We start from the raw sequence: 22,864 nt of genomic DNA, 5'->3' as shown, positions 1-22,864 counted from the left end.
GCCCCTCTGAGCGCAGCCGCTAAGATCTATGCAAAGGAGGCTGTTTGTCCAGGAGATTTCTGAAGTCTTTTCTGAATTCTAACATTGAAATGCTGTGAGAAGGTTTTATAAAATTGTGTCTGAGTCGCCCTTTAACTCTGTCATTCCCTCCCTGTGTCTGCATTTATGTGCCTGAAAAGATGGGTTTCACAAATGTCTCTAGCCTTTTTGCTATATTTGTTCTATTTTCCTCGTCACTTTTCTTCGTTCTCACTGCACTCTCTGGGGTAGGGAGGGTAAAGCCTGGTGTCTGTTAAAAGCGGAGAAATTGAGCATCGTGTTCAGACTAAGGTAGGAATTACTAAAACAATAAAACAAAACAAACCCCTGAGATAAAGTGGGGTCTCCTGATGGAGTGCTCTCTTCTGGCATGTGCTGCCTTTGGATTTGTGGGGAAGGGTAGAGAAATGGGTTTGTCAAATATACCCGCCTTACAGGAAAGCATTTACTTCTCACTCAAGGTCAAGGTCAGTCTGAGACTTGCTTCTTGCCTCTTAAAGTAAAGGTTCAAGAAAGGGCTCTGAGTGTAGACAGGTGGACCTTGATTCTGAAGTTGTTTTCAGTTCACTTAGGTTAACTTCTAGGGATGTACTGGCTGCCTTCCTGCCAGAATCAGCGAAATGGGAAACTTCTAAACCTAAGACCCCTTCTCCTCCGCCCCCTCAAATGCTGCCCTATGACACCTCCTCACAGGAGATGTCTCTTAAGGAGCAGGAAATGGTGCCTGTCTGTCGTCTCCAACCTGATTTATAGCATCCGCTCTGGATGTGCTGCAAACTGCACTGGAAAGGGAAGGCATGGGGAGCTTTATGTTTTGGATCTTGGTCTCTTTAAATTAAAAAGTCAAAGGTTGCAGCTCTTCTCTCTACTTAATCTCTGCATGCTCACAAGCTGCCTGTCTAAATCTTTTTTTTTTTGCATCCTCTGAACATCTCCCATTCATTTCCCTAGTCTCAGTGACAGGGCTTAGGTGGGAAAACTAGAAAAAGAGGTTTTCCGGTAATTTTAGTGAATGGCCTACCCCATTTACAGAATCTTAGATCTGGCAAGGACCTCCAGGTTCATTTCCCCAGACTTTCTGTGCAGTGGATGAGAGAGCCGAGGCCCAGCATCACCTGTGATCCAGCCAGGGTGCACGGCTGACCAAGGCAGGCACTGTGGTTGGTTTGAGGAGCAGAGGCTTGCCTAAACAATGGGTAACTATCAAGAAAAAGCAGTGGGTGGGCTTCCCAGGTGGCTCAGTGGTTGAGAATCTGCCTGCCAGTGCAGGGGACACGGGTTCGAGCCCTGGTCTGGGAAGATGCCACATGCCGCGGAGCAACTAGGCCCGTGAGCCACAACTACTGAGCCTGCGCGTCTGGAGCCTGTGCTCCGCAACAAGAGAGGCCGCGATAGTGAGAGGCCTGCGCATTGCGATGAAGAATGGCCCCCACTGGCCGCAACTAGAGAAAGCCCTCGCACAGAAACGAAGACCCAACACAGCCAAAAATAAAATAAAATCAATTAATTAATTTAAAAAAAAAAAAGAAAAAGCAGTGGGTACTAAATGCCCAGTGAAAGAGGCAGCTAAGGAGGGAAAGACCATGATAGCGAGGGTGACTGTGGGAGTTCTTAGGGGAAGGCTGGCCCGGAGCTGGCTTTGCAGAAAGGGTAAGATTTAGACAAAGTAAGGAATGGGAAAGGAATCCTAGATATGGTGGAGGGTGTGAACAAGGATTGGGAGGTAGGGTCTATTTAGCATTTTCCGAAGCAACGAATGGACTGCTGTGCTTGGTTAGGTTTCTGGTTTCCGAGAGGGAATAACAGGAGAGGCAGGTTGAGGGATTTTGAAAGGACTGTACCCTGAAGGCAATGGGGAGCCTTGGAAGGTCGTTGAGCAGAACAGTGAAGCATACACAGTGTTCTCGAAGGGGACGGGAGTAAGGGCAGGAGAAAGGGGGCCTGAATGAAGCCTCAGCTGGGCTGTTTCCAGGGACAGAGGACAGGAGAGGCGGTTGTGAGATCAAACATTCTATCCTTTTCATGTGTTTGTTTCCACTTTCTCGTGCTTAACGTCTGATGCTCAGTAAATGCTGGCAACATTCTTTGTAAGTTCCCAGCCCTTCTAAGGCCTTCCTTTTAGATACATGCTCAGGATATTCTTTTTTTTTTTTTTTAATTAATTTTTATTGGAGTATAGTTGCTTTACAGTGTTGTGTTAGTTTCTGCTGTACAGCAAAGTGAACCAGCTATATGTATACATATATCCCCTCTTTTTTTGGATTTCCTTCCCATTTAGGTCACCACAGAGCACTGAGTAGAGTTCCCTGTGCTATACAGTAGGTTCTCATTAGTTATCTATTTTATACATAGTAGTGTATATATGTCAATCCCAGTCTCCCAATTCATCCCACCCCCCAGGATATTCTTAAAGTTGAAGGAAATTTGAATAAAGTAGTGGGTGGTTTACTGGCTTTTGGTCTGTTTAAATCCAGAGAAATCCTTTTTCCTCTCCTTCCTCTAAAACCGTGTTTCCCTTTACTATATATGCCGTCCTTACTGAGGGTGCTCCACGTGCTGGGCGCTGTACCCGTGCCTTGCATGCTTTCTCTTGTTGTTTTCAGGGCTCACGAGGCTAAGTGGCTGCTTAGGGTCTCGAGGCTTGTAAGAAGTGTGGAGCCCAAAGCCCACCACCTCCCACCTGTTCCCATCATCCCAGCATCGGACAAGTGAGGGCGGTAAAAACGCCCCAAATGTTTGGGTCTCTGTGCCCAAGTTAAAAATAATGCCACAGTGTCTCTTAATATGAGTGAGGATTTATATTCACCTGATCCTCTCGTGACCCTGCTCCTGAGTCCAGGATTCAGATGGCCCAGCTTGGTGTTTTCAGTGTGTCCCACAGGCTGATGTTCTAGCTCCTTGGGCACTGCTGTGTGACTGCTGGTGGCTGAGTGCCTACAGTTAACAGTAGATCTGGGCCGAGATGGAGAAGTGTTCTCTTGGCCACGGAGGCCAGGATAACCCAGCCCAGTGGAAAGACCATTTGTTCAACCCAGGCAGCCAGCAGGCAAGAGGAAAAGTACCAATTCGAGAGCTGCCCTGTTGCCTTGGCAACTGCAGGGTAAATCCCAGTGGATAAAGTCGCAGGCTTCTGCAGTCCTTTTCAGGAACTGCTCCCGAGTGGCTGGCTCACACCTGCTTCTCAGTCTGCACCAGGGGGATGCAACCACCAGAATACGAGCCTGGGAAAGGAGACTGCTTTGCAGTCAGCACGTGAAAGATCAGAATGGGATTTCTTTCTTTTTTTTTTTTCTTCTTTACTTAAAATGATCCTGGTCTCAGAACTGCCTCCTATTGTAAAGACTACTCAAAAACCCAATGTGTACAGTTGGTTAATAATAATTTTCCTTTCTTGTGACTGAGTATCATTGTTAGTACTAGCCAAGAGTGTGTGCTCACCAACCCCTTTACAGCCCAATGGTAAACACAGGTGATGGGGTGAAATATTATTATTCACGATCATACATATCTCTGGCTTTTCATTAACCCACAAGGCAGCTGCTTCTCATCCTGAGAGCTGGCTCGGGTCACGGGTGCCTCTGACATAAACCCACTGGAATCTGATACTGTTATTTCCGATCAACATGCTCAGGGTTTAGCATTCTTTCAATCCAGCTGTGATAACTGTTGCCTTCAGCTCCCCTTCTGTTTTTAATTCGACTGGAAAGTTTTTGTTTGGTCTATTTAATATAGTTGAAAGGTAAACAGCAACGTAAAGCGCTAAGCTTACATAAAGAAATGTTTTCTCAGCCTCAGATTTACTTCCCTGGTCCAAAGGAGGAAGCTGGCTAAGCCAGAGGCCATTTCTCTGTCTCTTTTTTTTTTTTTTTTTTTTGTTCCCAGTGTGGGCTCAGGGTGAGAAAATCTGATTTGGAATATTCACGAATCACGGGGCCATTCCTGGGGATCACAGTATTGAGGAGCCCGACTGAAACACTTGCGGTTTATGGTGAAACCCATCCTTGGGGGTATTGTTCATAACACCACGTGGTATTCCTTGTGTACGGCTCTGCATGGTTTTTTTTTTTTTAATTTGTTTATTTCACACTTAATTTATTTTTTAAGTTTTTATTTTATATTGGAGTATAGTTGATTAACAATGTTGTGTTAGTTTCAGGTGTACAGCTGGTGTATTTATGTTAGAATTCAGTGGCTGGCTCTCCTTTTTGAAGAACTGAAGGAAGCCTATCATGTTTGCCAAAAGACTGAAGGAAAATTGACTGTCCGGTGACAGTAACTGTTAAGTTTTATGGTCTCACATTTGTTCCTTCCTGTTCTTCACTCTGATTTATTTTACGCTTCCATTTTAATAGCCATCTTTTGAGGGGATGTGGTGGGGTATAAATAATTACTGTTTTGCTTTGTTTTTCCTTTGGAGACTCACATTGGCCTGGGGCGCTCCTGGGAGGTCTTGAACCTGCGGAGACCTCCGGGATGCTGTTTCCTGAGTGCCCCTCTGTACTGGGAGGCTCATTTCCTGGCAGGATCCAGAATTTCCAGTCAGTGGCCCTGAGGGAGCAAGACTTTGGCCGGTGGCCGCTTCTTTAAGTTTGTCCTGAACCCCAGCCTGGGCCCAGGTGCCGTGGACCCCTTGGCAATCTTTAAATCCCTCCACAGCGCTTCTCTGCCTCATGCTGCTGGAGGTGCTTCTTCCTTTTAGGCTCCAAAGGCCCTCCAGAACTCCTCCTACTTCTAGGTTTTGCCCTTCACTGAGGGACCTGGGAGGTTGGCAGAGAAGGGAATGCCCACCAGTCCTGAACCTCCCAGCTGGAAAATGGGGGTGGTAACGTCTGCCTCACAGAGAGTCCTGGGAGGATTAACAGGCTCAGGCGTGGACACTCGTAGTCACTCCGCACCTGTCGCCAGGGGCTCTCGGTTCTTTCTGTTTCCCTCCTCCTTCCCCAGGCCTGGAGCACAGCTGTGGAAGTCACTGAGTGGCTCCTCACGCAGTTGCTGTACAGCTGCAACGAGCCCCTGGCCTCTGCCCCCACGGCCTTTTATTGTCTTCTGGTGGGTTTTGGCCTCACACTCCCCAGCAACTAAATTTCTCTCTTTCTGTCTTCCTCTCTCTCGACAAGCCTCCAGGTCTTCCTTATCCCTTAACTTTTGGGGAAATCATCTTCCTTCCCTTCTTCTCTTTCCCTTCCTGCTCCCTCCTGGGCCTCCGAGCTACAGGAGCCTCCCCCCCGAGCCCTGGCTTACCGTCTCTCTCCTGGGCTCTCTCCCACTCCCGTGCTGCCCCCAGTGTGGGCCTGCATCCCTCCCTCCCTCCGTCACTGGACAGTCTCCTGTCACACTCCCGTCCCGCTACAGTCCATCACCTGTAACTGTTTCCTCCTGGGTGATTCTCCCCCTCGGTCTGCTAACAGCTGTGGGCATCTGTCTTGCAAACCCCTTACTTGAGCTCCTCAGCCGTCGGGTCAGAGCTGTCATCTGTCACGCTGCGGTTCTAGAGAAGAGGGGCTTCCCTGTCTCTCCCTTCTCTGCTGAGCCTCCCAGAGCCATCTTCCTGGCCAACCTAGATGCATTTTCCTCTGTCCTCGCCCTTCTGGGCCTTTGCAGCAGGTCAGTGTCCTGGTTTTCTCCATACCTCCCCTAACGAAGTGGAGCGGGGAGGCCTTCCCAGGGCACGGTTCTGGAGCCTCCTCATTCTTCATGCACTTCTCCTTGGTGAGCTCATTTGTCCTGTGGCTTCAGCTGGCATCACCCAGTCTCCACACCTGTATCTGCAAACTCCCCTGGACTCTGGGGGTACCTAGGGATGTTCATAGTACCTGCCTCATCAGGTGGTGGTGAGGATGAAATGAGATAACGCTATAAAAATGCTCCAGACTTACTTTTGTTAAGTGCAATGCAGATGTTCGCTGTGGTCACAATATTATAACGGGCCCTGTGTGACTGCTCCCTGTCTACCTCGCCACCTGAGCTCTTAACCCGTCCCCTTGCCTCCCCACGTGTCCACCTCAGTGCTGTCGATTCTTCCAGCGCTCCTTCCCTCTTTCTTAACTCCTGCCTTTTCTCATTAGTGGTCCCTGGCTAGGAGAGTTGCACTTCCTCTCCTGCCCCGTCCCCGCCCTGCCTGACTCTGACCTCCCACTCAGCTCTCAGATCTCAGCTCTCAGCTCAGCATCTCTTGCTCTGGAGAATTTCCTTGACCCTCCCAGTCTGGGCTGTGACCACTGCCATGCACCTCGTGCCAGCATGCTGTCCTTCCCCATTGCAGTGACACTGACCACAGGGACAGGGCTTGTTCATTGGTCCCCCCACGAGCCTATAATGAGGTCAGGTACTGTCACGATGTCCAGCCTAGAGCTGATAATACATTCTGAACGAATGCATGGGCCCACCCCATCATTCCAAGACCACCCCTCCCCCGGCACACAAACATATGTGTTCACAAACACACACTCGCTCTCACCCTGGCTGAGTGGGTCTTTTCTGGGGACGCCCCTAAAGGTCTGGAGACATGGAGTGGCTACTGTAGCTGAAAGATGGAGACAGGGGCCTTAGAAGGAGGGCCGCACAGCGCTGCACAGCGGGTGGGGGGCACCGAATGTGCTTTCACTGCATTGTAGGCCAGCTCCAAGGGCCTACAGGCCGCCTTGTTCAGCTTCCTTGTTTAGAAATGAGGAGTCCACATCCCAGAGGTGAGGCGACCAAGGTCACATGCAGGTGGATGCAGAGCCAGGAAGAGAAGCTGGGCCATTGCTCCCTGTCTGTGTAATTGCTTCCCGTCGCGGTGAAAGTTTAACCGTGTCCTCAGTGAGGTCCTGGCCTCTGCCCAGCGGGCGTGAACAGAACAGTTTCCCCCAGGAGGCACATCGTGGTCCCGTGGCCCAGCCGTGCTGACGACCTCTGTAGGGCTGTTCGCTGGTTCACAGCTGTGCTCGGAGCGGGGCTGTGAGGCTGCATTCATTACCCGTGGACCTGGTGCTCCTAGAGCAGTTAGAGGAATTGTGCAGGGCTCTCTTGGCAGCATGTGATTCTCGAGGGCCCGGGGCCGGGGGCGGGCGTGGAGCCGAGGGAAGAGTTTTATGTGCTCTGCCTGCTGACCTGTGCACAGCTGGCATGTTTTCCCCTGCTGCGTACAAGGATGCCCTAAGGAGACCAGCTGCCTCCCGGATCTTGGTTTTTACGTGACAGCTGTATGTAGACCCTAAGTCTCTTCGAAGCCTTTCACTGAGTTAGTCTAGAGAGCCAGAGCAGGTGAGGGAGTGGGCCATGAGTAGGCACGGCCTGTGTTCTGATCCCGCTCCCTCCCGATATGTGGGTAACTGCCCTGGACCTCAGTGTACTCTGCTGTTGTAAAATTCGGAACCCCTGTGACTTAGAAGCCTGCCAGTCAGAAATGCAAAACTGTGAACTTTTTTTTGGACCACACAGGTTCACCCTCCTCTGTGGGCAGGGTCTCGGCTTCCTCCTGGGGTACCGAGCTCTCCACGTCCCAGCCCTGCCCATCGCCAGCCTCGTTCTTACCACTCCCTGTCACCCACTCTGGGCCAGCCACACCACTCTGCTTGTCATTCCGCGCATAACGCTGTGGTCGGGACAGAGGGAGATGCAAGCCTAGCGCATCGTGGTGGCGTGTCCTCTCATTATTCCTCAGGCCTTGCACTCCAGGTGGATGGCAGGGAAGGGGGTGAGCTTATGTTTTACTCACGAGGGTGCTTGTACAGGTGGTGAAAATCCAAGTCAAGGCTGGTCAGGGCGAGACTGTTACACGTGCTCCCCAGGCATCCGGGGACTCCTGTGTGCACACCCCCGGCCTTAAGAAGGAACAGGCAGTTTTATTTTCCTGGCTCACCTTCTTAGTTCTCTGGGCTTCTTCAGGCTGCCCTCTGCTGGACGGTCCTGGGAACAGGGTCTGGGGCCTCTGCCTCTGAAGCACATTTCACTGTTGCTACAGCCCGCTGGGGATGGGAAATGTAGATACCGATAGGCAGGCGACAGGGTTTCTTTCCAGATGCCGCTCAGCTAGGCTCATTTCCTATTAATATAGAAGAAATCCTTGGTGAGGCTTAGCCTTTGGCAGGACACCTGGAGTGTTCTTGCTGACTTCTGTTTTTGTCATAAGAAGGGAGAAATGTAGCAGCATCTGAGATATGCTGACTGCAGAAGCTTTTGCTGAAGCTCGAACTTGTAATGCAGCAACCAGCCGCTCAGGGGAATACTAGCTTCCCCCGTTACTACTTGTGTAGATCCCTGGCAAGTTGGGTGACTGACTCATCCCAGTTTGCCTGGGATTCCCTCAGTTTTAGCGTTCAGAGTCACATGGCCTGAGCACATCCTCAGTCCTGGGCAGGCTGGGATGGTTGGTCATGATCCAAGTTGATTAACTTCTCCAAGCCCTGATGTCCTCGGCAGAGACGGTATTACCTGCGTCACAGGCTTGTTGTGGGGATGTCGTAGGATGGTACAGGTGGAGTGCTGAGCAGGTGTAGCGGTTCTCTAGGGCTGCTGTAGCAAAGTATCAGTACCGTAAACTAGGTGGCCTAGAACCTTCCTTGCTTCTTCCTAGCTTCTGGTAGTTTGCCAGCAGTCTTTGGTGCTCCTTCACTTGTAGATGCCTCACTCCAATCCTCCGTCTTCACGTGGCATTCTCCCTGTGTCTCTGTCTTGCCTCTGTGCATGTCTGTCTCTGCATTCAAACTTCCCCTTTTTATAAGGACACCTGTCATACTGGATTCGAGCCCGCCCTAATGACCTCAGTTTAACTTGATTACCTCTGTGGAGATCCTATTTCCAAATAAGGTCACATCTGAGGTTCTACGGGTTAGGACTTTAATATATCTTTTTGGAGGGGGCACGATTCAACCCATAACGGCAGGGTTAACTTTGACTATTATTGGTATTTGTATCATTATCGTTGCAATCATTGAGAACTCAAGAATATCTAAGGGACAGCTCCAGTATTCAAGAGGAGATGGCAGGAGGCCCCCGTCATCAAGAGGAGCTGAGTTGGTTGTTGGAATTCCTACCCGCGAACTATTTCAGCACAAAGGCTATAGGAACACCCCCTCTAACCTCTGGGCTTTTGCACCGTGTGGTGTAGATGGAGCAGATGCGGAACGAGCTACTTCAGGAGCGAGCCGTGAAGCAAGACTTAGAGTGTGACAAGATTTCCCTGGAGAGACAGGTGAGGGCAGCTGGCCCCATGAACCCTTCCCTCCCTCCCCCGCCACCACCATGGCTTTGGACTAGAGCCCCTTGGTCGAGCCTTCTTTGCACAGCACCCCCAAGAACTCTGCAGAGTAACTCACCTGAGAGATACAGGTGTTTCTAAGGCCTTTTCCAGAGAGGTTATTCCCACAATATTAAGTGTGCTTGTAAGTTTAGCAGCTGGGGAGAGGTAGAATTGCAAGTGTTGTTTCTAGATCCTAAAGAGGGCTAAATTCGAATGAAAGGAGAACAATAAAGAACCAGTGTCCTCAGATGCAGGAGTTGCTAACGAACCTTACTTGAATCACTATTTCTTTTACATGCCATTCATGTAAGTTCTTCACCGAATATGATGTATGATATTGCCGAAGGAGCCTGTTTCTCCTGTCCCGCCCCAATAGGTTTATTTATTTATTTATTTTGGCCGTGCCGCATAGCACGTGGGATCTTAGTTCCCCGACCAGGGCTCAAACCCACACCCCCTGCAATGGAAGCATAGAGTCTTAACCACTGGACCTCCAGGGAAGTCCCCCGCCCCAGTAGGTTTTATAAAAGGCCAAGGTCAACCTCATTTGTCTGACATCCAGTAGTCTTAGGACATGCAAAGATTTCACTGAGGCTTATAAGCAATGTGATAGAATCTCTTCTTTTGGCTTGTCAGGACATGAGTGCAAAGCTTTTCCCTGGATACATCCCCAGGTCTCCTGGGGCCACACATCCTAAGGTGGAAAGCAGGCTTACCCCAGTCACCGACCAAACACTGCCCTGCCCTGTGTTCTGCTCTGCTCTGCACAGAGGGTGCGGCAGACACAGCCCCTCACGGCCTCCCTGTCTGATTCCAGAACAAGGACTTAAAGAGCCGGATTATCCACCTGGAAGGTTCCTACAGGTCCAGCAAAGAGGGGCTGGTGGTGCAGATGGAGGCCAGGATCGCAGAGCTGGAGGACCGTCTGGAGAGCGAGGAGAGGTGAGCCGGGCCCAGCCGTGGTGCAGAGGCCCTGGTGGGCAGTAGGCATCACATTACAAAGTGCTTTCACACTTGTATCTCTTCCCATCCTCGAAAGCCTGTGAGGAAGGCAGAGCAAGTACAACCTTGCTGGAAAATTGTTTCCATTTTATAGATGAGAAAACTGAGACCCACCAAAGTAAATGACTTGAGGAAGGTAGCCTGGCAGAATATTGATGTAGCAGGACTAAAACTTGGGACTCCCCACTGCTCAGTTCTTAGCTGCTCCTTTCCCCATGCCTTAAATAGGACAGGCTGCCTTGTAAGCTACTGAGTTTGAGCTGGAATAGAGGTAAGGGGGCTGTCTCTGCTCTAGGGGGCCAGGTATATTCAAGCAGAGGCTGAGTGGCCATCTGTCAGAGATGGGCATGTGGGTGGAAGGGACACAGGATCAGATGACTACATGTGATTCTCTACAGCTTGTTCTCAGACCACAGCCTGAGGGCCAGTACCGGGTTAAGCTCGACCAGCCTCGGTTCTGTTTTTTTTTTTTTTAATTTATTTTTATTTTTGGCTGCATTGGGTCTCCGCTGCTGCTTGCGGGCTTTCTCTAATTGCGGCGAGCGGGGGCCACTCCTCGCCGTGGCGTGCCAGCTTCTCGTCGCAGTGGCCTCTCTTGTTGTGGTGGCCTCTCTTGTTGCAGAGCAGGGGCTCTAGGTGCGCGGGCTTCAGTAGTTGTGGCACGCAGGTTCAGTAGTCGTGGCTTGTGGGCTCTAGAGCGAGGGCTCAGTAGTTGTGGCTCATGGGCTCTAGAGCATGGGCTCAGTAGTTGTGGCTTGCGGGCTCCAGAGCACGGGCTCAGTAGTTGTGGCTCGTGGGCTCTAGAGCGTGGGCTCAGTAGTTGTGGCTCACGGGCTCAGTAGTTGTGGCACACGGGTTTAGCTGCTCCGCGGCACGTGGGATCCTCCCGGACCAGGGCTCGAACCCGTGTCCTCTGCCTTGGCAGGCAGATTCTTAACCACTGTGCCACCAGGGAAGCCCCCAGCCTCAGTTCTTACTCATGGCCCCTCACCTTCCTAGAAGCAGTGTGGGTGTGTGTGCATAGAGCACTTTACATTATCCATTTTCAGTAAGACTTTTGGGACTGGGCCTTTTTACTCCAGGGCAGCCTGGAGTAAACTCCAAACATTCACAGCCTGGCAGTCTATGACTCACTGCCTTACCAAGTAAAGCCCAGGACTGGGAGAACTCAGGGCAGGTCTGGCTCCGGCTCAGCCTCTCTCTGGCTCTGCCGCCTTGGGCAAAGTCCCTCTCCCTCTCAGAGCCCCTGTTTCCTCATCCGTCCAATGAGCAGCGCTGTCCTACTGTACACTTGTGAGTCTCCCTGACCCTGCGTCTACCAGACAGCCCTGGACTGGCCTCCTGTGGGGCTGGGCTGAGACGGTCCCCTGTTCTGCTTCCCCCGCTCTTCCAGGGACCGGGCCAGCCTCCAGCTCAGCAACCGCCGGCTGGAGCGGAAGGTGAAAGAGCTAGTGATGCAGGTAGACGACGAGCACCTGTCGCTGACGGATCAGAAGGACCAGGTGCGGGACCCTCTGCGAGTTCGTTTGAGATTTAATGTCTCTGGCTGGGGAAGCGAGAGGGAGGGGAGGCCTCGGCGGGCAGGTGGTGAAGTTGAGTGGACTGAATCCGCCCTTTCCACTCCACCCCTTACATCATGGAATGGGGCCTTTGGAGCCCACTTTAGTAGGGGATTTCAGCAAACTTCAGACCCTGAACTTGGCTTTTAAAAAGTAGAATCTTCTGTCTTAGAGTCTCATCTCCACTTACCCATGAGGCTGGTTGCCCCCTTTGCCGTACCTTGGTTGCCTGGAGAGAAGGGGGCTGGACCACTGGCCTCTCCGTGCTGGGCCGGGCGACCCACCGGCTCACAGCCTGCCTTCCCCCTGCAGCTGAGCTTGCGCTTGAAAGCAATGAAGCGTCAGGTGGAGGAGGCTGAGGAGGAAATAGACAGACTGGAAAGTTCTAAGAAGAAGCTGCAGAGGGAGCTGGAGGAACAGATGGACGTGAACGAGCAGCTGCAGGGGCAGCTAAATTCCATGAAGAAGGACTTAAGGTGGGCAAGTGCGGCGACCCCCCCGGGGCCGTGGTGGCCCTGACATTTGAGGGGAGCCTGATGCTTTCAGAGCGCTCCCACTCCTTTGTGTCAAGCTGATCCCTTGTTGTCACCTTTGGGGTCATCCCATCCTAGGGGTGAGAGTGGCTGTATCCACTCAGTGTGTCACATGTGTCATCCTCATACCATTGCCCCGGTGTCAGACGGGCAGGTATCGTCCCTGTCGTCCTGAGGCTCAGAGCAGGTCAGACTAGCTCACACCACCATGTAGGGAGCAGCTCCTAGACCAGCCCTTAGGACTCCTGGGTTAGGGAGAAATGAGATAAAGCTGTGGCTTGTGTTCTCAGGAGGACTAGGATATCCCAAACCTGGTTTCCGGAGAGAGCTGCTCTCTTGAGCTCCCCTGCCACGGCCCTAAGGATGGGGGGGATTAGGTGGGGGGTTGCTTTCCCTGCCTCAGGGTCACTGCCTGGGGCATTGGAGTGACTGGGGTGAGTTTAAATTCACACCCATTCATGGAGCTGGGCCTTTCTTGGAGGCCGACTGTGACCTGGGGCTTTTTGCTGGCTGCCCAGGTAGTTCTCTTATAAATGCCCAGAAGACTGGAGCCTGTTGAGAATCCTGTCAACAGGGCATGTCTATCGAGAACCCAGCCCCAGGCTGGCATTAGGGGGCAAAATTTAAGGGGGCACCAAAAATCTCAATAATCAAGATGCAATATTAAAAAAAAAAATTAATGCAAACAACCCATGGTGAACAAGCTGATAAAATTTTAAATTAAGATGGGATTTATGGCAGCGCCCTGCTGAGCCATATTGGAGCTTGAGGCAGAAGGAAAAATCAGTACTGTTGACCTTGCCCCAGCCCTGCCCAGCCCACCCTGTCAGTAGCAGCCTCCCGTGCTCTCAGGTGGGCAGTTTGCTCCCTGTTGCTGCAGGAACTGGCAGGTGCAGACGAGTTAAGTTCTTGTGCTTATATGCCACTCGCTGGGGCGGGGAGACAGGCGCCTAGAAGCGCTTCGCCTCCAGATCGGAGGTGAGCCCTGGTCCAGGGCCAGGAAACATGCCACCTGTCGTTTTGCAGATTTAAGAAGCTGCCAAGCAAAGTCCTGGATGACGGTGACGACGACGACGACGACCTCAGCACGGATGGGGGGAGCCTCTATGAGGCGCCACTGAGCTACGCCTTCCCTAAGGACAGCACCGCCGCCAGCCAGATCTGAGCCCACTTCCAGGGGCCTGCAGCCACCCGCAGCGGGAGGCGAGGAAGGGAGTGCCGTCACCTCCTCTTCGCGGACCAGATAATTCCTCCCTGCGACGTCACGCCCTCTAGGATCTCTATGGCCGCACAGCTCTGGTAGCTTAGACAGCAGCTATTGCAGGGGATGCGTTGAGATGCCTGCAGCCACTTGGCAGGATGGAGCCCCCGTTCTGCACAGCTGTCTGCATTGCCATCTGCATTGCTGCTCCTCTCTGCCCTCCGCGCCCCCGTCAAGAAAAAGGGTCCAAATGCTAGTTCCTATTTAATAGCCATTGTGAAGGGGAGGGGAGGATGCGTAGGCTGTACATACTTTAAATCAGACCTTCTCACAGACTGCTGCTGCTGTTCCGTTTTGGAATGTTGCAGAGGCTTCGTGGGGTGGCTTGTTTGTAAAGTTCACACATCTCTATTGAGTATTATTTTTAAAAATACAAAGCTACAAGATTTTTAAGTATTACTGAGCAGAGGCAAGAGGGAGAAAGTAAAGACCACTCTGGGCATCAGAGTTGGAAAAAGGAATTGTCGTGGTGATAAGGGACAGTTAATCCTAAGAAGAGAAGTTCAAGTGGTCTTGGTAAAGAACTTGTTGATGGAGGGAGGGAAAGTCAGAGGTCACTTGTATCCGTGGTCCTTGGTTGCTTATTTTATCTAGAATTTTGTTAAAATTTTTGAACCATGCTGAGACCAATACCAGTCACCAGCTGCAATTTCTTTTGCACAGGTGGAGTGGGCAGACATGTACGTACGGTTTTTGACAAATGATGTTGGTTTCTGGGGGCGGGGGTGGAGCCCTCCTGTCGTGTCTGTTTGGTCCTTTCCTCCCGCCTCCAAACTACACTCTCTCCGTCCCTGGACGGGGTGGTTGCCGGGTGGGGACTGCGAGGGCTTGGGAGCAAGGTTCGCAGACTTAGGCTTGAGGAAGAGGCAGGTGATGTGCAGTAAGGCCATGGGGACAGGAAGAAGGGAGAGGAGATAAGCAGGTGTGTGTGAGCGTGGGTAGGAAGGAAGAGGTGGAAGAGGAAGAAGTTCTTGAAAGCTGGGGGGATGTGTAGGCAAGAGGCAGGTTGAACAGGATCTCAGGTTTATGTCAGGAAAGGGAGGAAGGAAGCAGAAGTCAGACAGAGGCATGTCTGTACAAACTGGAAGAATCCTGACTTCTGGGACAGAGGGACAGCGGCTGGCACCAGGCAGGAGGTAACTGGGACTGGGTGAGGTCTGGGCAAGGCCACGTTGCTGGGATGGAATTTCAGGGAGGCACTGGGAGGGTGCTGGGTATCCCGGCACTTCCTCTTCGCCTTCCTGGTGTCACCTCCACTGTGATGGTCCCTAGGCACACACAGAGGCCAGGTCAAATCACAGCTGGTCAGGGCCGTGGCCAGGGAGGGAACCCTTCGAGTTGTGTGCATGTGAGTGAGTGTTCAGCTGCCTCACAGTGTCCCCACATATCCTGGAAGATGAGAGGCCTGTGACCCCAGCGCTCCATGACAGTTGCCGCAGGGAGCAGGGAATCTCAGTGCCCTACCTACCCCAGGTCACAGAGCCCACCCAGCAGGATTCAGAGTGATCAGCCCCATCATAAATGGGGCTGATCACTCTGAATGGTAGATGTCGTCGCCCCGCCGCCACCATGGGTGAGGCCCCCAGAGCAGAAGAGCCAAGCCCTCTTCTACCTCTGCCGGGTGGAGTGCTTCTTGCCTCTGCTTGCTTATTTGGAGTATGGAGAGATTCCTCCCTTTAGCCATTCATTCATTTAGCATATATTTATTGGACATCCATGATATCCCAGTCTTTGGCACTGGGAACACAGCGGTGAATAAAGTGGATCAAAAGCCCTCCCTTCCTGGAGCACTGTCAGGGGAGAGGGGGTGATAGACAACAGTCACACCAATGAACACAGAGGCTGAGCCCCTTCAAACCTAGCCCCGGAGCCCCTCTGTCCTCTTGGGGAGGCAGCAAGCCTGTGGTTGGTTGACTGGCTCATCGGAACCCACAGGGGTTCTTCGATTCTCATATGTTGTTGAGTTCCCCGCTGCTTCCACCACCATTAGGTATTTGCCAAGAAGCCTGCCCAGCAATGCTTCCGCCCACTCATCTCTACAGATTAGAGATGGGAAAAGTTGGGGGCCCAAGAACTTTGGGAGCGAGTCAGCATCTGTCTTGGTTTGTGAGAAAGTTTCTGCCTCTCATTCTGGCCAGTTCCTTCTGGTAGCCATGAGGCAGGCTGCAAGAAACAAACTGCCTGTGAAAAGAGAACAGAGCTCACCATTCAGAAGATCTGCATCTTTACCCTAAAACTGGGATGTTACAAATGTCAACAAATGCGCCCTCCTACGCTGTAACAGGGCTGGCGGTGAGCTGGATGCATGCAGTGCACCAGGATGGGAGGAACACGAGCCTGGGAGCTGAGAGGAGAGATGTTTTCAAGTCCCAGCTCATCTTACCGTGGTGACCTTGACAGGGGTGACCTTGAGAGGCCTGCACTCAGAGCGGCAGATGACGCGGAATGATTGAGGACCAGGGCTCAAGGTCCTTGCCAGCTCTGACACGCAGTCATTCTTTGATTTTATTATGTACACGTATATATTTTTTTCTGTTTGTTGCTTTAAGAACTAACCCTACTCGAGAGTATTTTCTTTAGCTAGTGTAAAAAGAAAAAAAAATTTTATTTAATAAACAAGTATGTGGCCAAATGCAGTGCTGAAGAGACAATCATCATATAGCTTTATAATTTTTTTTCCTGCTTCTGAGTGTCATCCGACAATGCCGATAGGCTTATTTTGTTGGGTTTCTGCTTTCGGGTATGGTTTGATTGCCTAGGTTTGTCACCGGGAAGAGACATTCTTAGGCAGCTACCTCCATGTAAGTGAACTCCTGGAGAAAGCGAGTTTGCCTTCCAATAAACGGTATCACCCAGCAGGAATCTTGACTCCCGTTATTTCGACTCCCTTGTTTTCTCCAGAGCTTGGCTCCGTGTCTGCCAAGAAACAGCCTAGGTGAATGGCTGGAAGCTACCCAAGGTAGGGGAACTTGGGGCGTTCCAGGCTGGGACCCGTGTCTGAAATAGAAGGGTGGGGAGGGGGTGAGTGGGGCACACTGAGAGAATTAATGCCCCTGGATGGTTGTGATGTTCTGACAAATCCAGACTGCCCATTGCCAGAAAATGGCAAAAGGTAAAGTGTGTTGATAACTGAGAATAAACAGGCACCCCCTGTTTTTCCCTTGTTCCGAAACTGAAATGGGTTCTCCTGCAATCACAGTTAGCACATAATCTCACATGATCTGCGGCAGGCTAACAGCAGGTACCATGGCCTCCGTTTTATATGAAACAGGAGTCGCTTGCGCGTGGAAGGGACCTACACTGCTCATGGGCCATTCTCCGCCCTGTCCTCTGGAGGCCGATCCCTAAAGGCCCTGGGTTCCCCCCATGACTGATGACGACTCTGGTCGTGGTCAGCTCGTGGGAGCAGGTGGAGGTCAGCATTTTTCTGTTGTCGCCCCTCTTTTGTGCAGCGTTTCCAGCGGTGATGCAGCCGGACAGGACTGCAAAGGATTCACAGGACTTGGGCGACCATACCTCCTCCTTGTGTCTCTGGTTCTAAAGGTGGTCAGGGCGGCCTGCTGCTGTTCCTCTGCGCCCCTCGGCAGCCCTGGTGGGTTCCCCCGACACTGCCGCCCTCCAGGGCATTTCTTCATTAAACCCTTTCGGCCGCCGCAGGTGGCTGCTGCTTCCTGCCCGGAGCTGTGCGCACTACCCCCTCAAGGCCCCCAGTGATGTAAACATCTGGCCCATCCAGCTATCCTGCAGCCCTTGACTCCCTTTATTCTGACTAAACAGAGCATCTCAAATATAGATGAGATTTTCTAATTTTAATAAGTCCTCAAAGTCTTTGCATAAATTGTTTGCTTTTTTTTTTTAAAAGAAAGGTCAGGATTTTGGGGGTGTAATTTTATCATTTGTAAGTAAAAGACACCCTTTTGGTAGTAGTTGCTTTTGAAACTGTATTTAAGCCTCTTTGGCCCCTGTGCCAGGGTCTTTGTGGTGAGCATAAGAGATCCTGAGAGGTTACCTTTCCCCTGCACCTGTGGGAGGGAAGTGACTCAGGAGCTCAGAGCCAAAGGGAAAAAGTCCTTCCAGGCCTGCAGCTAGCTCCTTCCCCCACATTCTCGACATTCCTTCTTTGAACTTGTGGATGGTTTCAGCGATCCTGTCTTTGTAGGAAGATAGTCATCAGTCAGAAAGTTTTCTGTTCTAAACTTCCAAATGACAGGAGAAAATGACTCGACAGCAAGTTCCTATCAGCAGCTGAACAGCCTCAAATCCAGAAATTCCAGGCTTTGTGACTTGGTCCTGCTCTCAGACCTGCACTGAAAGTCATCGTGGATGTTCACGTGTATGACCTGAGACCCAGCCTGTCTCCATCTGCAGAGCAAGATTTGAGTGTGTGCCCCATGCCGGGGTTTGGTAAAGCTGGAAAGGGTGCAGTGCCCTTCCAAGAGACATTCAACAATGACACCTATTCTGTGGCGGGAGCTCTGCAAGTTTCCTACCGTGAGGAATCTCACTTGGTCTCACAACAGTTGTCAACAACGCCCCGGAGATGGGGCACGTGATTCCGGAGATCTTCTGGGTAAACAAAATTAAACAGTTTTACAAGAAAGGCAGAAATGTTTTCAGGTAAGGAATCTGAGGCTTGGGGAGGCTGGGCATTTTCCCAAAGGTCACATGTGGAGTAAGCAGCCAGCCCAAGAGCAGAACCTGCCAGCATGGGCCAGGTGCTGTTGCAGATACAAGGTTTAAGGCCCTGTCTAGGACCTTTATAAGCTTACAGTGTGATTACAAAAATGATTATCAAGCTAAGTGGAAATTAGATACAAATATTAAGTCCTTCGTATGTTTATGGCACACCAAATTTGTCTGCCCTTGGACTTTGCTAGCCCTCTGCCTATAGTCAGCGCCGCTGGTTTCCCGTGGTTTTCCATGTACAGTTCAGTAGCTAAGTGTGTTGAGCACTTACTGCTGTATATTGGGCATTGTTGTAAACCCTCACGTGTATCGACTCACTTGATTCCTCTGACCACCCCCTGAGCAGGTGCTTGTGACAGAGGCAGAGGGAGTTACTAACCTTCCCCAGGGCACGTGGCAGCCCATGGAAGAGCCAGGATTAGGGCCTCCCGAGTCCTCCTGGTTCTTCGTCCTTCAGCTCTCCCCTTCATTTGTGAGTGTGTGTGCAACTCAACGGCCTGCTGCCTGCCTCCACTCTGAGTGCTTTAATCAAAGGCACAGAGAAATCAAAGTTAACTTCTGAAGCCACAGACTTGAACTGCAAGGAAGTGCTGAGGGTTGCCAAGGTTTAGAAGGTATTGGGAGTGGTCATACTGTGCTAGCTGAGACTATGAGGGAATGGAAACTGAATAACCAGACGAAGCAGGGCAGTAAAGAGAAGGGAAACTGAAAAGAGAAGCAGAGACACTGATAGAAAGAGTGGTTGAGTTTTAGAGCTTTCTTGTTTTCTGACAACTCTCAGTTGATCCGTGAGTATCCTTTGAAATGTTTTCTTTTCTTGAGATAACTTGAGTAGATCTCTAGTCTTTTCAAGCATATAGGTATTTTGGGGGCCATATTATGAAGAACTTTCGATGCTAGGGCAACACGTTTTTAATTCTCTAGGCCAGGGATACCTATTAACTATTTCTGAGATGGAGAATAGTGCCATTAGAAGTGTGTTAAATGAAAATTAATCTAGAAGGAGTATGTAGGAGAGATGGAGAGCCGTTTGCTACTGTGATCTTTGGATCTCTCGTTTTGCCATTGGTGCTGCGCTAACCTTACTTATCTGGGCCTGATCTGGTGGGTGACCTTCGGGCCACCCCACCATCTCCCTGTGTGGAAGGTAGACTTGGGCAGCATCAGCAAGTCCCTGGGTTTGGGTGAGTCTCAGGGAACATTGACCTTCCCAACCCCCAGGAGACTTTGGGATGAGAACCTTCCTCTAGAATGGTATGTAACCATAATAATCTTCTTGTGTAATGCACCTTTCATATTAATCTTACATTCAAAACTGCACTTGCACCCTGAAATCAGTACGTTGTCCTCAGTGGGACACTATTGACTGTGGTCACTAATAAAACCCCTCACCCCAGAGTAGCTCGTTGAAGAGTAGAGGGTAGTTGGGCGGGAGTCTGGAAACCCTGGACAGCAGTGGGCTGCCTTGTGGCAGTGGCACGTGTTTCTGCTAAGCTGAGTGGGCCTGGGCTCTGGAGCCCTGCGAGTGGGCAGGGTCCGACCTTTGTGCAGGGAGGGAGAAAGTCTGCGGGGCACAGCCAGCTTCAGGCCTGAGAGCTGTGTGCAGGTCATCTTGAAGGAAGGGGACCCCTTGCCCAGCAAAGGCCCAGGAGTGGAAGGACTCAGCTGTGAAAGCTGACTCCCCACCTCCTTAACTTGTGGTGTCAGTTGAGGTGGGGGTTATGTATGCCGGATGGGAGAGGTGATAGGTACCTGCCTCGCCATCCACATACCAGACGGAGGGCATTCCTTCTGAGCCCTACCCAGGGACTGCACAAAGACCAGTAAGTTTTTCCCTGTGGATGGACCTTATTTGGGGGGCAGTGGGAATGATTCTTAACATCTAAAATCCCTCAACAGGGTAGCAGCTGCACTTGGGCAGACTCCTGTGGGCCAGGGATCTTTATCTGATTTAATCTGCATCCTGCAAGGTAGGTAGTGTTACCCCCTTTCACATGTTAGGGAACATGTACAGAACGAGACGTCATTTGTCTTAAGTCACCAGCTAGTCAACAGGGGGGCTGGGATGAAGTCCCGTCTGCTGCTCTTACAGTCAGTTTCCCCACACCTTGGCCCTTCTCCCTTGCTGCCCCTCTAGAACAGCTACCACCGACCCCCTCAGCTGAGGACAGTTAGGCACAGGGCTGGGAGGTTTGTCGGCGGTCACAGTGCCTGGCCTCTGGCTCACAAGTTTGCACTTGGGCTATGAGGCTTGCAAGAAGGGAAAGCAGCTAGCCCGCCCTCTCCTCTCTGCAAGCCCCCTCCCGCCAGCTGCAGGCTGCCGGCCCGGCTAACCTCGTTCCAACTGCCTCCGGCCTTCTGGCCCTTCCAGGACGGGCTTGTTTCCTGGAAAGGACTTGGAGCGTAAGATAAACCAAGTGTCTCTAGTTAAATGTTCTCCTGCCTTTGATAGGGCCAGGCTGGTAAGCCTGCCAATCCAGCTCCTTGGTTTGCTTGGTCCATCCCTGGGATTGGCCTCCTTGCCTTTCATCAGGTGCCAGTCGTTCCCGGCCTATCCCTGGGAGTGAATATGGGGTTCTTTGGAGACAGGCACAGTGCTCCCTGCAGAGGTAGGCAAGGAAATAGGATCTGAAAAAGATGGGTGACAGGGTCCCTCCGGGGCTCCTGGCACCTCTAGAAGGAGACAGTCCGTGTCCCTGTCCACTCTCCCTGGGCAGATGTATCCTGGCGTTTAGATAATGAAGAACTAGAAAACAGAACTGGCCTCCCCTCGACTTGCCTGCCGGCTTCTCCTATGACCCAGGTATTGTTCCTGATTCACACATGGCTTCCTAAACCAGCGTCATTTTCTGAAACAACTCACTCTACTACCACCACCCCTTCATGGAAATTTAAAAAAAAATTTTTTTTTTTTTGTCTGTGTCATTGCTGCTGGATTCTAAAATCAAGGTACAGAATGCTCCTGGCCTTCCAGTCTAGGCCCCATGGAAAGGTTAGGTGTGCCCAGTATAACCAGGTTAGTCCACCCCTGTGATGGGCAGAGGCGTGCAGGCAGGAAGCATCGAGCTCTCCCTGCTGGTCAGCACATGGTCAGCACATCGGAGGACTGCCACTGTATGTCCAGAGCTGCTTCCCAGATGTTAAGAGGCCAGGTGTGGAGTTAGTCCCTGTGACTTTACTACCAACCTCAGCAACAAAGATATTTAGAGGGCATCAAATATGGGGAAGACAGAAATAGGCAAGATAATGCAGCATGGCATTGTGTCTTAGAATTTCCATTTGAAGACTTCTGGTTTATTTTGTTGAGAAATTTGTGTTCCACCACCAAGAATTAATAGTGGTTCATATTTGGTCATATCTGCTTCACATTTTTAAATAAGAGAAAGAAAAGTTTCCCCCTTTGTCTCTCATTCCCTGCCTCATTCCCTTTTCTCCTTCCCAAAGGCAACCGCTATTCAGAGGATCAGCCAGTTTGTTGCATGAGCATCTAGGATAAATGAATGACTGGAGCTGAGACTATTAGAGAATTGTTTTAAATACTCTACGGGAAGTCAGGACCTTAATAGCTGCACTGGGGAGGGATGAGACCCCACAAGGGGGACATAATTGCCTAATGGTTTGAAGACTAAGCTGTTTCTAAAGGTGAACCCAGATAGAGGCAGAGCCTTGGCTTGGCTGAGTTGGGATGTCCAGGCTTGGGTGTCCTGAGCTTACCTTCCCTCCACGGTGGAGAAGAGACCTTATGCTGCCCCAGAGATATTCTTTCCCCTTCCTTACCCAGCATACTGCTGCCTTTTGTCCCTCAAATATGCTGAACAAATACTGAATAGTATTGATCTGAGGGAACACCTAGTTATTTGCCTGTTTGGGAGGGGGCATTTTGAGTTGCCTGTGGTGCTCGCATGTCTAATTGAAGGCTCACAAAGACCAGGGTCTCACTGGCTCCCTCCCCTGGAGAACAAGGAGCACAGCATCCTCCATCATCCCTGGGAACACCCAGCTCTGGCCTGGAATTGCCATTGTTCCTTGGCTGCTGCCTTTGTGGGCCCTTGTGCTTGCAACCTCCTGGATGGTCACATGGGTGAGGAGGGATGTTGTGCACCTTATTCAGGGCCAGCTGGGTGCTAGTGGCCATGTTTGTTTAGCCATGTTCTATTTGGACACTTGATCAAAATGTGAACATCATTTGGTAAACTTTCCTTTTTTTTTTTTCTTCTCCTTTTTGGATTTTATTTTAAAAGAGTTTAGTGACGTGGATCTTATTTCATGAGATGCAGTAAGGTACAAGTCATGGAAATTTTAAAGTTTGGGTAAACTTTCCTTTTAACTTCAACATTCCAGGAGCTGGAATCCTTACACACCAGGAATAGCACTTTGAACGTTTGTCAATAGAGGCATGCCTTATGGTGTTTGTTCTTCCTTAAGTATACATTTCCTAGCCAGAAGTTTCTAAAAATAAGATCATACCTCAGTTTGCCAAGAGGCCTCACCCATGCTCCTGCTTGGCAGGTAGAGGGATTGAAAGATGTCCCTTCTTTCTTTACATATTTATTTTTCCATA

At 50.9% G+C, this 22,864-nt stretch overlaps 2 protein-coding genes across 7 annotated transcripts in view; both read left to right on the top strand.

Annotated features, from left to right (window-relative positions):
* CGNL1 (cingulin like 1) overlaps positions 1 to 16,479 on the top strand; it is a 151,996-nt gene extending 135,517 nt beyond the window's left edge. For both annotated transcript variants that reach the window (XM_061180284.1, XM_061180285.1), the window contains 5 exons: positions 9,131 to 9,214; positions 10,080 to 10,204; positions 11,658 to 11,766; positions 12,136 to 12,299; positions 13,383 to 16,479. In XM_061180284.1, the coding sequence (XP_061036267.1) occupies positions 9,131 to 9,214; positions 10,080 to 10,204; positions 11,658 to 11,766; positions 12,136 to 12,299; positions 13,383 to 13,521 (621 nt within the window). In that variant the 3' untranslated portion in view covers positions 13,522 to 16,479. The remainder of the gene's footprint in view (positions 1 to 9,130; positions 9,215 to 10,079; positions 10,205 to 11,657; positions 11,767 to 12,135; positions 12,300 to 13,382) is intronic.
* Positions 16,480 to 17,768: 1,289 nt separating this feature from the next.
* MYZAP (myocardial zonula adherens protein) overlaps positions 17,769 to 22,864 on the top strand; it is a 134,321-nt gene continuing 129,225 nt past the window's right edge. For 2 of the 5 annotated variants that reach the window (XM_061180280.1, XM_061180281.1), the window contains exon 1: positions 20,006 to 21,106. The gene's annotated coding sequence lies outside the window, so the exon portion shown is untranslated. Of the gene's footprint in view, positions 18,235 to 18,847; positions 19,092 to 20,005; positions 21,107 to 22,864 lie in introns of those variants that run through there. The other 3 variants (XM_061180270.1, XM_061180273.1, XM_061180278.1) reach the window with 3 other exon arrangements.

This window comes from Eubalaena glacialis, chromosome 2 (assembly GCF_028564815.1).
Source record: "Eubalaena glacialis isolate mEubGla1 chromosome 2, mEubGla1.1.hap2.+ XY, whole genome shotgun sequence".
Classification (NCBI taxonomy): domain Eukaryota; kingdom Metazoa; phylum Chordata; class Mammalia; order Artiodactyla; family Balaenidae; genus Eubalaena; species Eubalaena glacialis.
Note: the sequence above shows the minus strand (reverse complement) of the source record. Positions and strands in the feature narration are given on the sequence as shown.